The sequence below is a fragment of the Pleurodeles waltl genome, chromosome 3_1 (genome assembly GCF_031143425.1).
Source record: "Pleurodeles waltl isolate 20211129_DDA chromosome 3_1, aPleWal1.hap1.20221129, whole genome shotgun sequence".
Classification (NCBI taxonomy): Eukaryota; Metazoa; Chordata; class Amphibia; order Caudata; family Salamandridae; genus Pleurodeles; species Pleurodeles waltl.
In genome coordinates this window covers 230194230-230211724 of record NC_090440.1, presented here as the reverse complement: position 1 = coordinate 230211724, position 17495 = coordinate 230194230, and the positions used below count along the sequence as shown (strand labels likewise).

The window sequence follows — 17495 nt, the reverse complement described above, 5'->3', positions numbered from 1 at the left end:
CCCCAACAAAGCTTGGCCCAAAACGAAGAGGGGCTTTAGGAAGGAGTACTGCTGGGGTTCATGAAAAGACACCATACAAGAGAGTTGAGAACATACCGCATTGGAGGAGATGGAGAATGTGGCACTAGGGACTAAACTCATGGAGGAACAGCTTCTGGGGTCTGGAAGATGCTTCAGTTTGCACCTATAATTCCGTTACCACACTTTTGTTGTTCTTTCCCGTGCCAGTTCCCTCGGCCTCCCTTCCCCTGTCTCCTTCTACTGACCCTGTATTTGTTTTTGGACAGATCTTGGCATTTTGACTCAACTACATTTTTTGACTTTCCTCCAGTTATTTCCTATGATTTGGCTTAGCCAGCTAGGAACCTGTATTTGACATAGCTTCAGATTCCCCCTTTTTAGGTCGAGCGTGCAAGCGCTTTCACCTGTTGTAAGCAATGTGGGCTTTTAACCACGCCCACAGCACGCCTTTGTTATCATTAACAAATACTTTTCTTTTGCCTCTCCTTGGGGGTGGTTTTGTTACGGCCTTGCAGACTGTTCGTTACATGGATAATTGCACGATTGGTGCTATGTTTGACTCTGAGCGAACTTCTTTTTCTCTTTGTGTCTCTCTGTCGCGCTCGTGCTCATGGCGGCCATGTCGCTTTGAATCGGCTCACTTAGCTCAACTGTTTTACTTTTTATTTTCAATTTAAGTGGCAAGAAAAGTCCAGTTAGGAATTTACAACGCTAATAGCTCTAGCTCGAGCAAACGCAAGGCCCACTGCAAAAGCTTGTTGAGTTGGCAACTGTAATTCAGTTTTCTAGTGAACTGGAGAGCTACTTATCTTTTGAGCAGGTTTCTCAGCTTTCACCTCACACTGTGTACGATCTGTCAAATATTTCTACAGCACGTACCGGTTATAAGAACTCTGCTTCCATTTTCTGATACTCACTGTCTTATTTTTTATTTCTTGACAGTAACTTGTACTGTGCCTCTGTGATGATGTGCTATACTGAATTTCACTTTTTAGATTCAGGTGTTCCCTACTTCCTGGAGTGTGATTAGGAAACAGGACAACAGTGAAGGGCAGAAGGGCAGATTCACCTTGCTGCCCTTCAGCTTGAGCTGCCAGGTTCATGACAACAGGCACCAGACTTTCCAAGGGAGCCCTGTATATGCTTGATGCTCCACCTCTGCCTAGACATCCTATTCATTTTACTGAAAGGTTGAAGAGCACAGCTTTTTGAGGGAACAGCATTGATTTAGCTTGGCAAGAACTGGTACTACACTCGTACTTCATTCTCGGATGAAGAAGGTGGAGATCCTTACAATATACAAGAGGACTAACACTGGGCTGGTGATCAAGTGATTTGGCAAAACCCAGTTTATCACAAGGAAAATGGTGACATGCCAGTTGTTGAAAGTACTCTTGACTATTTGTGAGTTCTAAGATTTCAGAACAGTTGTTGGATGGTTAGGTTATCAGGCTGCAGAGAATCTGGTGTAGTTGTCATAGAAATGCCCACAACACCCTCAGGTAATTTTTTCCTCCTTTGACGTCATTTAGGGTTTCAGCTGCAACCCCTGGCGTGCCCCTTGCGACCCCTGCCACTGAATTTGTGACCCCTGATCTCAGAGGTGCCAGTAACACAGGGACAGCTCGTCCTTACGGATATTGGTTGGGGCTGCAATCTCCTTTTTTTTGTCAATTTGTATTATACTAATAGTGAATAATATTAAAATATTATTCAATATTAGTATAATTCACTATTAGTATAATAAAAATAGAGTAAAATTAGTTGGAATGTGACCCTCCCCAGCAGTTGAGGTAACTGAAAAATGCTTTTAAATGTATGTTGTGTGCATGCATGCAAGTGAGTGTTTATGTGAGAGTATGTGTATATGTGTTTATGTATAAGCATGTGTGGGTGAGTGACTGTAAAGGTCGAATGGCATGTGATGTCACTTCTGCTACCCTTGACGCTCATGGGTTCCTCTTACCAATGGATGGTAGGGTGGAGTACTCTATTTCTTGAGTGACTTTCCCTAACTAAAATCTTCTAGAGGCAAATTATGATGGTTCTAGCTCAGATCTGGCATTGACTAACAATATGCTAAATAATCCAGCCCTGATACAGGGCAACTACAGAGACCTGTTTGAAGGAGACTCAGTGCAGCCTAAAGCTGGAATGCAGGGCTGTAAGCTGACCCTCTCTTTCTGGTAAAAACACTAAAAATGGATATATATTTTTTAAATAATATTTTTATTGTTTTCACCAGTAAAAATAATACAAAAAAGAAGCAATACAGCAAACCATTAGACAGAAAAAGATTACTGCCATCTCCAACCAATGGAGATGTGAAATAGACATATTATCACAGATCATTGACCAATAAATGAAATCAGGTATCTCTTGTATATGTGTCCCATGCTCTCCCCTCCAGGTGGTGCATAGAACTGATTTGCATTTCCATTGTTGTTCACCCCTCTTCATCAGTCGAGTCTACCTGTGTCTCTCCCTCACCTCCTTCAAACTTAGTCAAAAATGTCCCACTAATCTGCAGGTCTTCCACTGCTCTGTCATCGTCAGAGATGGACTTCTGGAGTCACCATCCGTTCACACGTGTCTCTCTTTGAGCCAACCACACTCAGGCCTGTTTGACCCATCCATGTAATTTTGACCCATCCATGTAATTGCAACGCTTCGTTTAGCTAACAGGAGAAGCAGCTTGATACATTTAAATTCCATTGTCTTTCCTTTGCGTGGTTTAATATCTCCTAATAGACATACCGATGGGTCATATGGTATAGTAATTCTATTGATGTCTGTCAGGCACTGCACCACAGTCTCCCAACACTTTATCTTAAGTTCCCAGTTAGCCACTGATGTTCACAAATATAAGCAGCCCATCACTGAAACGTAAAAGTCCTAAAGACCTAGGTCTTTAGACCTTAGGTGATTTTGAGTTTGGGGAATGGTTGACTTTGTATCAAACAAGATGTATGCTCCATCCATCCTATTACAAGTTAATTCCATACTATGGCTCTTGTAATATGGAGAAAGAGATAGCTGTCATGTTTGTGATGGAGGTATTTTCTGCCGGACTGTAAGTCAGGCCCATGATTTCAAGGTTTGTTAACAACTGTGAAAATGGCATTTAGATGATGGAAAGCACAGAGCATGGGGTTCATGGGATGTGCTAGGAAGTGGGAAAGATGCAAATGAGGAGTACTCATGCATTTTATTTATTAGTTGAAGCCTATTTTTTTATTTATAGTTCTGAGGAGAAATTCCCAGAACCACCACACACTGGCTATAGTACTAACAGGTGGGGAATGTATGTTAATAGACAAATGTAAGTTAACTGCACAAAAGAGATATATACTTTAAACTTTGTTTCATGGCATAGCTTATCTTTTCCATCATCATTTCAATTATTTTATAATAAAATCACACTGATTTATGGGATAATCAATATACTCTGCAGTAAAAAGCAAGTCAAACACGTGGATAGGAAAAAAAGATAAAAAGTCAGGTGTCAGATATATGATGTGCAGCGAGCTCAAAAAGTGAAAGATTCTGGTTGCATCTAAGATCAAGACCATGATACTATTACTCACTAACAATGCACATCTTGGCAAGACTCTATAGAGTAACATGGTCTAATCTTTTGCACGGGTTTGAAGGATCATTGACAGTGCCCATTGATTGCATACATGCAGAACCAAATGATGCTGCAAATGCAATAAGGTTATAGGCCTACTTCATAACACCAGGGACAATATGTTCAGTTCAGGACTTCCATTAAACAACTCATTGCATTCTGGGACCTGTAGCCATGGCTCATCTTAATTTTAACAATTGGGCAAAGGGCCGACATCAGAATGACATTGTAGAAGGCAAACAGAATTAAACCATAGTGCCCCTGATGTCATGGTATCTTTAAACACAGAAACTGCAATGATTTGTCCAACATTACTATCAGCTGGTGGGGTGCACAAGATGGCTGCCACGAATGTGCCTGAAGTGACAGATATATGTCAGCCTTCAAGCATCATCCTACAACAGTTCACGCTACCTACTCAAGTATCACAGGAGCTTCATATGGACTGAATGAATGTCCATGAGAAAGAAAAGTTCAGGTCAAGGTTTCCTAAAAAACTGCAAGATTGAAACTTTCAAGCTTGCTACCATTTGAAATGCAAGCTGTGGATTGGCATGGCCGTCAACCTTTGGAAGAGTAGAGTAGTATTTTTAAGGACTTTTAAAGATTTGATCATCATCATAAGAATGCTCTACTAGGTATTTGTGAAACAAAAATATATCTATTAGATATCAAACGTAACTCCATGAGCCATCCAATATGGTTGTACCATTAATCATGGCTGCTCCTGGAATACTATGCTGGCAATTGAACCGGTACCATCTAATATTGACTCTAATATACACTTAACAGGACTGTGCCAAGCCTACAATTGTGAACTAGCTGGGGAAGGTGATGCTTGGATTGTGAAAGAGGAAGTGCTGATCTGTTGAATGGTCAGCTTGAGTGAAGGCTCTTTTGGGTTCCTCCCACGAGATAATTGGTGTGGTCGGATGATTGGCTACAAAATGCCCTCTGCACCATAACCACAATGTTATGACCTTACTTACTCACACAGGAGAATTATCTAATGCTAAACTACAATCAAAAGAGAATTACAGTCCAAATCTTAAGTTCCTGAAAGAAAAATGTCATTTTACAAAGGCCCAGACGTTTAGCTTATCTAGTCTTGATATTTATTTGCATTCTGGTACTTGTATAGTGAGGAAAACAATACTATGGGTTCCATAATGCACAGAGAAAAATCCAGAGTGGAAGAGCCTATTACTCATGGATCTGGGAAACTTGGCAGCTGTGGCAATGTCTGTTGCACACTCAGTCAGAAGGCACTAATTTTGAGAAACTACTCCAGTTAATAAATGCAGGATTTGTTGCATATAACTGATGAGGCAAGATTAGGCAACTCTGCAAGGTGACTGGCGAGATGCGTCTCACAAATAATTGCATGCAGCAAGATATGCTTTGCATGCACGTGAAGGGGGATGGAGTATCACAGGCACACAATGTGATGAAGATAGATGTGTTTCACACAGAAAGCGAAGAGAGCAATATGCATTTCAAACACAAGGTAATAAGGCACCCTTTGCACAAAAGGCGGAGTGACAAGACGTATTACAAACATGTATTCTTTGGCAAGGTAACTGCACAAAGTAATTAGTCAACTACGCAAGGTGATGGAACACAATTACTTAAGTACACAAAGTAATGGGTCAAGGTTTGCCAACTGCTCAAAGTAAGAGTGGAAGATTAGATAGCTACACAAGGACATAAGGAAAGATCTTGCTCATGGGGCAAAGTTAGTCAAGCACACATAATTGATGAATCACCTATACATGATACTAGTGGAAGATGAATCAACTATGTTAGGTAATGGAAGAGATTAGTCAACTACACAACATCTCAGGGAGAGATCAGTTCACTATGCAAGGTAATAGGGCAAGATTAGTCAACTACATAAAATGATTGGTCGTGGGTAGTAAGCTACATAAGGTGCTAGTAGAAGAATAGTGAACTGTTAGTCAGTAAAAAACTGCTAAAGGGGCTGCTGCATTATAAAGTAGTAATGTGTTATCAACACTTGATAAGACAAGGTTGGTCAATTGCACAAGACAGTCTGTCAAGGTTAGTCAACTATGCAAATTGAGGGAGTAATGCGTGTTGCACATAAGACAAATTGGGCAAGCTGCGTCTCACAAGGGGACTGAGCATGACACTCTGCAGACAAGGCGAAAAGGAAGATGGTTATCGCACACACAAGATGTTTGGGACAAGATGTGTCACAAAAAAGGTGAATGGGACAAAAAGTGTTTCAGGCAATATGTGATTGAGACAAGATACCCCTCACATACAAAAGAGAATCAGGCAAGGTATATCTTTCACAAATGAAAAGGGAAGCATGGGCCTCAAACACAAAGTGATGAAGGCCAGATCTGAATCTCACAAAAGACTTGTCAAGATGTATCCTATTTAACTTGATGCAGGTTTGACTGAGAATATAATGGTAAACACAAACAATGGACAGGATAAGTTTAAAATGTGATGGAAGCAAGATATGAATCACACACAAGATAGCAGCTTACATACTGTGTAGCAGGTGGAGGTAGCATAGATCTCACAGGCACAATGAAGAATTGAGTGTGTGTCCTATGATGGTTTTCAAGGACAACTGTGTAGCTTTCAGGCATAGTTAGTAACACAAGAGCAATACCTTACACGCCACCTTGCAAGACAAACGACTTTTGATGATGATTGAAATGAGTGTACCTCCCCTTCAAGAACAACTATCTCACACTAAAAATGATTAGGGCAAGAGAAACAGAGCCTCATGACATTACATATACAGCATATTCAAAGCTGCTTTTCAAGTCGCATATTTAATTCTATACAATTCTATCTTCAGTGTTGTTTTCACAGTCCCTACATCCCCTTCTTCCTCCTGTGTTTCATTTTTTATATTTCCTCCTTCCCTGTCCCTTACCTTCTCTCTGTTGCTGAGGGAGTATGGCAGGTTGCTGGGGGAAGGCTTGACTGATTGGTGCATAGGCTGCTGGGTATGCTGCTGAAACACAGATGAATACCATTATCAGGACAGTGGTCTACATTTTACCGTCAGCGGTGCATCTGTTATAGACAGGAGGAGAAATTACATGATGGACACATTAATCATGGCCAACCACATTAAAATGGAAATACAATATATGACATGCATGAAACAGAAGTCAATCTAAAAATACACTTAGTCTTAACAGAACACTAGATTTGAGTCTGATTGGCAGTGTGAAGGAAAGGTGTTCATAGTTAGAGTAAGGGAACAAGCAAGGTAGAAGTCAACATAAAGGGAATAGGATAATCATTTAAAGGCAAAGTCTACAATCTAAATAATAATATTAACAGTGCTTCACTCAGCACTTCTCCTATTTCTATAAACGACTTGTCACTGTTACCAAATGTATTGGTACTCAATTTACTGGCCTAGGTTTGAAGGGTAAGCCAACCTTGCTGGGATTGGAACTTGGGACCTGCACATCACCACTTATTTCAGCAGTGAACACTCAACTTACAGAGCCTGACTTAAAATGTAGATGCAGGCTTCGTTTTTGTCTCAGATTGACTTGAGTTTGAGAATGTCTTGCCTGAGTGGCACAGAAGCTCTGGCAAATAAACACAGGGCTGATCTAAAGAAGCTGCATACCAGCAAGAGGTGGCAGAAATGGAAATTGCACAAGCAAAGTTTTATGAAGTTTATGTAGAGTGCAATGATTCCAGACTATTGCAAACTTTGCAAAGTTTCACTTACAGCTGAAAATCCTTGCAAAAACATTGTGGTAGACGTATTTGCCTACAAAAATGCTTTTACGAGAGAAGCTGATTTTTGCTGAGATTTTGTTAAGCAAAGGCTTGAAAAAAGTGCACTTATAAAATAAAAGTCTTGGTTTGTCACACATTTTAGTATAAGCCACTGTCATCTTGTAACCTTAACGTACAATTCATAAGAATACTAAAGGGCCTCTGCAGTGATGCATGCCCTGGTGCTTGGATGGCTGCAGATCTCAGTTCTCCTTCAGCTGTTGAGGTGATACACTCAAGGGTCTACTGGATGCACCCCTGAGCATCTTACATTCAACATGGGGCTATCATGCCTTCACAATTGTAGTAAGGCAGATCTGGAAAACCCTACTGTTGATCCACGATAATTCCTTTTGAGTCCATTGTTTTTATGAATGACTCAAAAGTGACTTTTACAAAGAAGAATGTTTGTGTATACGAAGATCAGGATGTGCCCTTCTAGCACTGACCATTAACTTGTATGCATCATCAATAAAACAGGTTCAAGCTGACCAGTAATGGTCAATTCTGCCTCTTCCATACTAACTATAGGACTAGGATGAGAAAGTGGACGATTTAGTGTAATGAACATTACCCAATGTAATTTGGGCACTGTCCCTCCTACCACAAATCCCCAAAAAAGGCATTATATGTTCATGATGTCTTAGTTTGTTCCAAAATAATGTTTTCCCCCTGTGAATTTTGGGAAGGGCAGCTGGGAGTTTCATATTACAGAACATTGGAAGAATTAGGATTCCGGGTATCACAAGGAAATAATCTTCACTAGGAAAAACATCTTTGGAAGAACTGGGAAGGAAAGAAGAATAATGCAAGGAGGAATGTGGATTACTGAGGAAATAATAAATCCAGAGCTCGTAATCACAGAGGGAGTAATATCTTAAGAACTTGGAAGAATAGCTGGAGTAACACATTTACAACTAATACGTACAGAATGAATAATGCAACACCAACTAAGAATTGCTACATTCTAGTCAGTCAGGGTTTAGACCCAAGTACAGTACTGAGACAGCACTCTTGGAGATCAGCGACTACATCAAAGGCACATTAGATGAGGGGGGAAAGTGGTGCTGATAATTTTAGATCTATCAGCAGTCTTTTACACAGGCCCCCGTGTCTGCCTCCTTGAGCGTCTGCAGTCAGTAGGAATAACAGCTAAGGCCTTGAATTAGTTTTCCTCTTTCTTAGGTGGACTTAGCCAGCAGATTTGGATTCCACCTCACTCATCTGAGTCTCGAGATCTGTCAGTCGGGGTCCCCCAGGGTTCAGCGCTGAGCCCTACCCTCTTTAACATATATCTGACCCCTCTTGCCCCGCTGGCGGAATCCCTAGGTGCCAAAGTTATATCCTATGCTGCTGACACTCAGCTTTTGTTCTCTTGTGATAAGGGAAATGATCTACCTACACACTTGATCAAAACATGTCTGACAGCAGTATTCTACTGGATGGCAAAACATCAGTTCGAGTGTAAGGGTGAGAAGACAGAAATTCTTGCGTTCGGTGATTTACTATTGAATTGCTGACAATCCTTTTATCCTTTTGGCACAACAATGCTCCCCCAGCCCTCAGTATGTTACTGTGAAGAACTTAGGGGTGAAATTCGATGACCAGCTATCCCTTAAACCACAAATTAAAGCTGTGGTAGGCACATGCTTCAGGATGTTGCACTCACCAAGAACGTTTTGACATCTGTCTTTCTCGGCTAAAAAATCAGTTATCAAGGCTTTGAAAACATCAAGGTTGGACTACAGCAATGCACTTTATTTGGGCTTGCCTGAGTATCTCCTGGAGAGACTTAAACTAGTGCAAAATGCAGCAGCTCACCTCCTTCTCCACCTGCTAGTGAGACTGCACATCTCTCTGTACCTGTGTGAGTTGCATTGGCTATCGGTTAGGAAAAGAACCATGTTGAAAGCTCTGATGTTGACACACAAGACTCTCTATCTAACTGAGGCCGAATACCTGGGATCCAGATTCAGCATTCACCACCCCGTACGCAACCTGAGATCAGTTAATACATTGTTGGCTGTTATTCCTAGAGTGCGGAAGACCAGAGCTGGCGGAAAAGCTGCTGCTGTTCTAGGGGGCGATGGCATGGAATAAGCTCCTGCTGGGACTGAGGATTGTGTCTTGTCAATCAACCTTTAAGAAACTGTTGAAAACATGGCTCTTCAATCAGTGTTAATTGTTGGTGATCATCCCTACCGGTTGGCTTGTGCGCCTCAACACTCTATCGGGTAGCTGTGCTGAGACAATATAAGTCTCTACTCAATTCAATTCAATTGCAAAACGGAATAACACAATGCAAACTAGAACTTAAAGAAGGAAAATAACTTTCAACTACAGATGTAATAATATGCAATGTCCTGGAAATGGAAGATAGACTAATGCACAGAGGTCGTGGAAAAAGATTGAATGGAATAATGCATGGTGTACTAGGAATCCAATTAAATGTTGCACTGAAAAATGGGACCTACAGATGGAATAATACACACAGAATTGGGAATAACAGATGCGATAATGCACTTTGAAATAGAAGTTACAGATTAAATAATGCACTGTGTGTGAAGTGGGAATTACAGATCACACAATTCCCAATGAACATGGAAGTGCAGATACAGTAGTACGTGGAGAAATTGGAATTAAAGATAGCAAAATTCAATGAAAACTAAATAACTGAAGGAAATATACAATATGAACTGGGAAATAAAGATATTTGAGATATAACAATGCACTTTGAAGAAGGATTTACGGATGGAATACAGCAACACAAACTGGATATTACAGATGGAATAATGCATAGACAGTTAGGAATTATCCATGGAATAATACAGCAAGAACTGTGGTTTACAAATACTATAATGCAGTTTTAATTGGGATTAATATATGGAATGTAACTAGGATAAGTAGTGAAACTAGTTGGAAGAACAAAGGGGCTAGATGTCACAGGTGGAACATTATACAGATAAGTGAGAAGTATACAATGGGTTCTGTAAAGGAGAACATTTTAAAAGATTACGGCAAATGGAACTGAGACCTGCATAGTGCTGCATGCCAGCATAGGCCTGCTGCAAGGGGTCTCCGACTGTAGGACTTTGTGCTGCAAATAGAAAAGACAGAATAAAAAGAGAAATAGAAAACTTTATCCAGAGAGTCAGCGACGGAATAAAAGAGGAACAGAAAAAAGGACAATTCTGATTAGGTGAGAGACAAGTGACATATGAAAGAGAAAGGCAGGTAACAGTAAAACCAAATGAGAGAGCGGGGATCTTAGGAGAGGGTGAGAAAAACTAAATAAAAAAGGCGGAGGGTTGAAGGAGAAAGGAACGGAGAAGTAAAACCAAGTGAGAAGGGATCATACGATAGGAGAGGGATCAAAAGTAGAAGCAAAATTAAGAGCAGGTGTATGTAAAAGAGAAGAGGAAGGCAAGTAAAAGAAACAATACAGCAGGGAATTTAAAGACAGGCAGAAGGAAAATCGATACTTTATGAGACAGAAAGAGAGTTTACACAGCAGGAGATGGAATGGCTAAACCAGGTGAGAGACAGAAGGTTTAAGAGAAGAGGGGAAAACTGCACCAGAAGTGAGAGGTGGGTACACACAAAGAGGAGAAAATAGAAGAATAACAACAGAGACAGGAACGCAAAGAGAAAGAGATGAAGTGAAAAAGAAGCAACTATAGATAAAGCATGAATAATGAAAGTAATGAAAGTAACAACACTTCACAAAAAGAGCTGACTGAAGCCCATACCTCAAATAATTTTACTATGGCCTTTTTTTATTAAATAATGAAAGACTGATTAAGATTAGATCCAATGGCGAAGGTGTCCTTGTGTTGATTCTACATCAATAGCGTTACCTTGCTGAATCCAGTTTACAGATGGATGCCTCCTATTCCCCAATAGGCAAGCAAGCAAGCACACAAGAGTGCCCCCTGCGACTATATAAGAGGGGCAGCCTGGTGATGGTGTCTGTCATGCTCATTACTACATGGCACACTGCATTCTGTTATTCTGCTGCTGTGTGGCTCTAAGTGTTGGGTAGAGGTCTACTGGCTGAACCATTATGTATAAATAGTTGTTGTGTGACAATATAAAAATGATACACATGCATTAGCCACTTATTTAACAATCCAATGGTGCTTTAGGCCTCATAGGATGTATGGAAGTAACTAAGCTAAGTACCATTGGGATGAGTCTGTCTTTTCCCTTCACCCACCTGCATGTGGGTGGTTTGTATATAAATGTATAAGGACAGAAGGGACAATATTTTCCCCAGCATGTGGATGCTAAGTGACCCACTGATCTGTGGCCATCTATGAGTCATAACTGTACATTGCCCAGGAATGAGGGATGGTTTCACATGGCCTAGCCAGGCAGACGATTCAGGTATGTAGAGAACTGCAGCATCGGTGGACATAGGGGGTCATTACAACATTGGCGGGCGGCGGTTTTGTAACCGCTGTGCGGCCGCCAATGCAGCCGCACTCCTGCGGTGCCCATTATAACATTCCCGCTGGGCCGGCGGGCAGAAACAGAGTTTCCGCCCGCCGGCCCAGCGGGGATGTGGGCTGCAACATGGGAGCCGGCTCCAAATGGAGCCGGCGGTGTTGCGGCCGTGCGACGGGTGCAGTTGCACCCATCGCGCTTTTCACTGTCTGCTATGCAGACAGTGAAAAGCTGCACAGGCCCTGTCAGGGGGCCCCTGCACTGCCCATGCCAGTGGCATGGGCAGTGCAGGGGTCCCGCGTCTCCCCGTACCGCCAGCCTTTTCCTGACGGTTCAAACCGCCAGGAAAAGGCTGGCGGTAGGGGGACTGGTAATCCCCTGGGCCGGGGCAAATGTGTCAGGAAACCGCCGGTAATCCCCTATGAAGCACCGCCAGCCTGTTGGCGATGCTTCAGCCAAAACAGCCCTGGCGGTCTTGGACCGCCAGGGTTGGAATGAGGGCCATAGTCTCTTAAAGGTGGTTAAGTTTACCTTCGGGTCGCCCAGCTGATTTGTTTGAAGGTGGTCCTTGCATCAAATTAATCATAATTCACCAGTTCAATTGATGGGCTAAATACAACTGCATTTAGGTCTTCTCAAGATGCCAGACAGTCTCAGTTAGACAGCCTGCACCACTATCAAGAATATTCCTACTGTTGTCTCCACAAACACTACCAAGATCATTTTTTAAAGGAGTCATCCTGCTTGAAGAGACGTGGTCTACTGTTGTCTTGACTGAAGAAGGAAGAGCCGAGGGTTATAATCCTATCTCAGATTAAGCATCTAAATAAACCACTGGACTCTTACATCAGAGAATGCATCTCCAGCCACTGTATTATTGGTCCATGGCCCCTACGGCAACACTCGTAGGCCCAAATTTAGGAAACGTGGTGCTACATTATATGCACTTTTCATGTGCCCATCAGCGCCCCCCCACGCCACCATGTGTGCGCCGTATTAAACATACGGCGCACCATGGTGTCATAATTTTTGACGCTTTTGGGCCTAATAAGAATAATGGTGTGCCCCCTTTTAACACCTGCTCTGCGCAGGCGTTAAAAATAGCCGCTAAAAATGGCGCAGTGGAATATCATATATTCCACTGTGCCATTTTTGAGGTCCATCTAACGGGGAGCACCCCCTTGCACACATTATGCCTGGCGCATGCACTGGGCCAATTTGTAATCTGGCGCTGCAAATTTGGCCTCATTGAGCTACATTAGCGTCATAATAAATAACGCTAATGTGGGGGCCGTAGTGTTTGGCTTCAGTCCTTCCCTTTATGTAGACCTCATTGGAGCAGCTAAAAGGACAGAACAGAGAACGTATGACACCAATCCATGTCTCTGTGAGAGTACTGTGGCAATAGCAAAAAGTAGCCATTTATAGGTGTTACAACCACCCCCATATAGCACAACTGAATTTTACAGGATTTTCTGAAGCGGAGGAAATGAAATATTAAATACTTCAAGTTGTTTACGGTACTAGGAGCAAGATTACTCTGCAGAAGCAGATAATGTGCTTGTCTGTAAGAAGACTATGGGGGTGATTCAAACTCTGGCGGGCGGCTACCGCCAGGGTCAGAATGACCCCCTATATGCGCAGCTCCCTCAATGCTGCTTGTGTGGCTGCATGTGCTCAGTTTACCTCACCCCTCGCAGCCCTGAAGGACGCCCTCTATCACCAAATTGACTTGGGTGTTTCACTGCAGCCATTAAGGCCAGCACAGCCGTTCTGGACGATAAGAGAGTTACCTGAACCAGTGCTTTCAACCATATGCACAATCAACCGTGCTTCCCTTTTGGATGTATCTTCCATTGGCATAAAAAACATCACAACAATGTCTGCCGTTCATAAAGCCTGGATTGGGCACTGGTGGCCTGGCAAGGTACCAATCACCCAACCCTCCATTTTATGTCAGAAGTGCTTCAGAAAATAATCCAAGTTAATATCCTTTTTGGGGGAAGGTTTTGTTTGATAATTCATCAGTGTTCATTGCCCTTAACTTGTAGGGCTGATAATCATCTCTTGGCCAAGATGATAGTTCTTAAGTCATAGACATTTTTCTATTGTTCACAGGTACCCTTGTGACATACCGGAGTCAAGGAGTTGCAATCCCATTTTCGCTTATGTAGGAGAAGATGTCCCCACTGTTACAGGTGACACTTGTGAGGATAACCTCTTTCTTAAAAAGCAGAACTCAGTATGAGCAACCCAGGCAGCCATCTTCAATATTTCTCAAAATATTTTAATTTAAGACCATGGGTGTGAGCTAAGCCCAGGGACCTCACTATGCTCATATGAAATGCATGTGCCATTCTCACCCACTACTGAACTGGTTGAAAGGCTTAGGCTTCTATTTGGAATTGAACGTGTCTAGATCAATGCTAATAATTAGATTTGTTGACAGCTGTAAACATATTAAACTAAAGGTATCATTCATAAACTTTGATGGTTAACAAAGACGATTATGAAGAGCCCTAATCCTAATGTGGCTTCTATAATCAACAAATATCCATCCTTGGATTTTGGAACCATCCCTGAGCCAAAGAAGACGTCTTCATCAGACACCGACAGAACCAGCTGTCACCTATAGCAACTTTTAAGCTCTATATCCAGTCAGGTCCTGTTTTGGTGCAGTTTAGAGACGTATAGTACTAAGCCTTTAAAATGGATGCCTGATCGTTTTTGGACATTTTTCTTTCACTCATTGACTTTAAAGTCTGTCCAGACTGAACTATATTTTGGGACTCTCTGCTTATTTTAAGTTTGTGAACATGAAGTGTTCAACCGAGGAGTAGCCCTGGGTACATTAGGCTCTACTCTCTCTCACTCTCTCTCTCTCTCTCTCTCTCTCTCAAGCTCTCACTCTCTTTCATTTTATGTTGTGTACAGACTAGAAAAATGGAGATGGGAAGGATGGAAGTTGCTTAGTAACTCTCTCTCTCTCTCCCAGCATGGATCTGTGAGTTCCTTACAAGTACCTCATCGGAGTGCCAAGCCTAGGTTTGCAAGTGAGTTAAAGTCATGTTTGGCCTGATGGAGGTCACAAGTTTGAGTTTAGAGAAGTGATTAAAATGATGGTATAGTGCAGGCAAACCATTATATTACATGCGGCTTGTGCCCTTCCAGAGTATGCCTGACCTTCAGTTAAGGGAAGGCTTTGACTGCCTGCAGTGTCAATCACACACTGGGTGTACTCGCATTTAAGCAGGGTGCTTCAGGTGTAGAACACCGCATTCCCTGACTTTACATACACAACTGTACATGTCCAGGCTAAGTGAACGAGATTTGATTCTTCCTATTGCCTTTGAGTTTTACTGCATACATGCTTCGCCTGACTTTACTTTTACATTTTGTATCTATTTCACTGCGTAGCGATGCACTCTTAAATGTGTGTGACTATTTTGGTAAAACATAAACTGGATGATAATGACAATTCCATCTATCTGCTTCGATTTTGATTCTGAATTACTAATTTTCTGCTTGTGTGTGGGTGCTCTGCGTATGCCTGAATGTGGGTGGTCGGTATGTGCCTAGAGCAATCAGGTCTATGAAAGAATGAAAGAGCTGTGTCTATCTGCCTGTTGATTGCATGCCTCTCTCCTGTAGAACCCATGAGTCCCCTGCATGTTGTGATTGTGTCTTCCAGATGGTGGATGTTCTATGTCTGCCTGCATATGACTACTCCATGTCTGCATCAATGTGTCGTGTCTTCCTTCACTTGAAGCTATTTACCTGTCTGCATGTAGATGTGTTTATATGCCTGAATAGAGTGGTTTGTGTCTGTGTGTAGTTACTTGATTCTGCATATCTGCGATTGCTCTGTGACTGCCAGTGTACTGCTGAACCTTATCGACACGTGGGTGCTTTGCAAATCATGCATGAGGAATGTTGCATGCATGGATGTGTGTGGATGTTCTGTGACTGCCTCTGCGAGGATGCCCAGTATGGATGTCTTGTGTATGCATGCTTGTGGATACTAAATCTGTCTGAATGTAAACATGTTGCATTCAGATGCCAGTCAATCTGTGCCTGGAAGCACTGGGGATTCTAGTGTCTACGACTGCCTGTTGATTGCATGCCTCTCGTAGAACCCATAAGTCCCCTGCATGTGGTGACTGTGTCTACCAGATGGTGGATGCTCTATGTCTGCCTGCATATGACTACTCCATGTCTGCATCAATGTGTCGTGTCTCCCTACACTTGGAAGCTATTTACCTGTCTGCACGTAGATATATTGTATTGTATTGTAATAGTATGTATATAGCGCTTACTACCCCTGACGATGTGTGTATATGCCTGAATAGAGTGGTTTGTGTCTGTGTGTGGTTACTTGATTCTGCATATCTGCGATTGCTCTGTGACTTCCAGCGTACTGCTGAACCTCAACACGTGTGCATGCTTTGCAAATCATGCATGAAGAATGTTGCATGCATGGATATTTGTGGATGTTCTGTGACTGCCTCTGTGAGGATGCCCTGTGTGGATGTTCTGTGTATGCATGCTTGCAGATACTAAACCTGTCTGAATGCAAATGTGTTGTATTCAGATACCAAAGTCAATCTGTGCCTGGCGGCATTGTGGATTCTAGTGTCTACGACTGTCTGGTGATTGCTCTTCTGGTGATTACTCTCCCACTGTTATGTTACAGGGACTTCTCATGATCATGACCCAGTAGATCCCCTTTTTCCTTTAGGGAAGCACATTCACTAGTGCCCTGCCCCATCATTTGCCCCTGAACATACCTGGATATGGGTGGATGCCATTGGTGTAAATGGTCTCTGTGGGATGCCCGTTGGTCTGGGGAGCGAGGGCACTGAAGCCATTCACCCCCAGGGGTGCGGCTATACTGGGCACAGCTGCTGTACCGATGCCAGGAGGTGTGCTTGTGCCTAAGTGAGGTGAGAAACAAAGAGAGGGGAAACAGGAGAAGAATAGGGAGGAAGATAAAGAGACATGAGAAGAGAGTGAAGGAATAAAGGACAGGAGGGGAGAGATGAAGGAAAGTGAAAGGGGAAGCAAGATAAGGATGGGGGTGTTTGATTGAACAAGAGCAGGTGAACAAAGGCAAAGAGTGGAAGAAGAGAGAAGGAGTGACGTGGAAAGGGAAATAAAAAGGGGTCAAGAAACAGGGTTTTAGATTCATGATGCCAAGAAGTGACAAAGAGACAACCAGAAATGGACTGGCCTACACAGAAACTAGGAGATGGTCTGGCAAACAATACTTCGGAAAGGCAGTGAAGATGGGTCAAGTTGAGTAGACCAACCCTTTGACCACGCCTTAAACTGCTATGTTCCCCCTCCCTCCCAGCCTGCAGCATGACTCCACCAGTATGTACCCTTTGACCTCTGGCCTTCAGTCTGACCCCTCAACTTGCACTTCAATACATTACGAACAATATATAACTCTTCATACGTAGACTCACCTCCATGTCCCTGTATACACACGTTAATACCCCAGCACATGCTGAGTCACACCTTGGCTCTCTCTGATCTGCTCAATGAGGACCCTTGGCCTGCACTATGACAGCCCAGACCTGCACTATGGGGTTCGCTAGCCTTCAGTCTG

At 42.6% G+C, this 17495-nt stretch overlaps 1 protein-coding gene across 12 annotated transcripts in view; it reads right to left on the bottom strand.

Annotated features, from left to right (window-relative positions):
- The window catches only part of CELF6 (CUGBP Elav-like family member 6), a 435439-nt gene that overhangs the window by 35616 nt on the left and 382328 nt on the right, over positions 1–17495 (bottom strand). For 8 of the 12 annotated variants that reach the window (XM_069222257.1, XM_069222260.1, XM_069222259.1 and 5 more), the window contains 3 exons: positions 16672–16818; positions 10473–10535; positions 6570–6650 (listed from right to left, as the gene is read on the bottom strand). In XM_069222257.1, the coding sequence (XP_069078358.1) occupies positions 6570–6650; positions 10473–10535; positions 16672–16818 (291 nt within the window). The remainder of the gene's footprint in view (positions 1–6569; positions 6651–10472; positions 10536–16671; positions 16819–17495) is intronic. The other 4 variants (XM_069222258.1, XM_069222262.1, XM_069222263.1 and 1 more) reach the window with 1 other exon arrangement.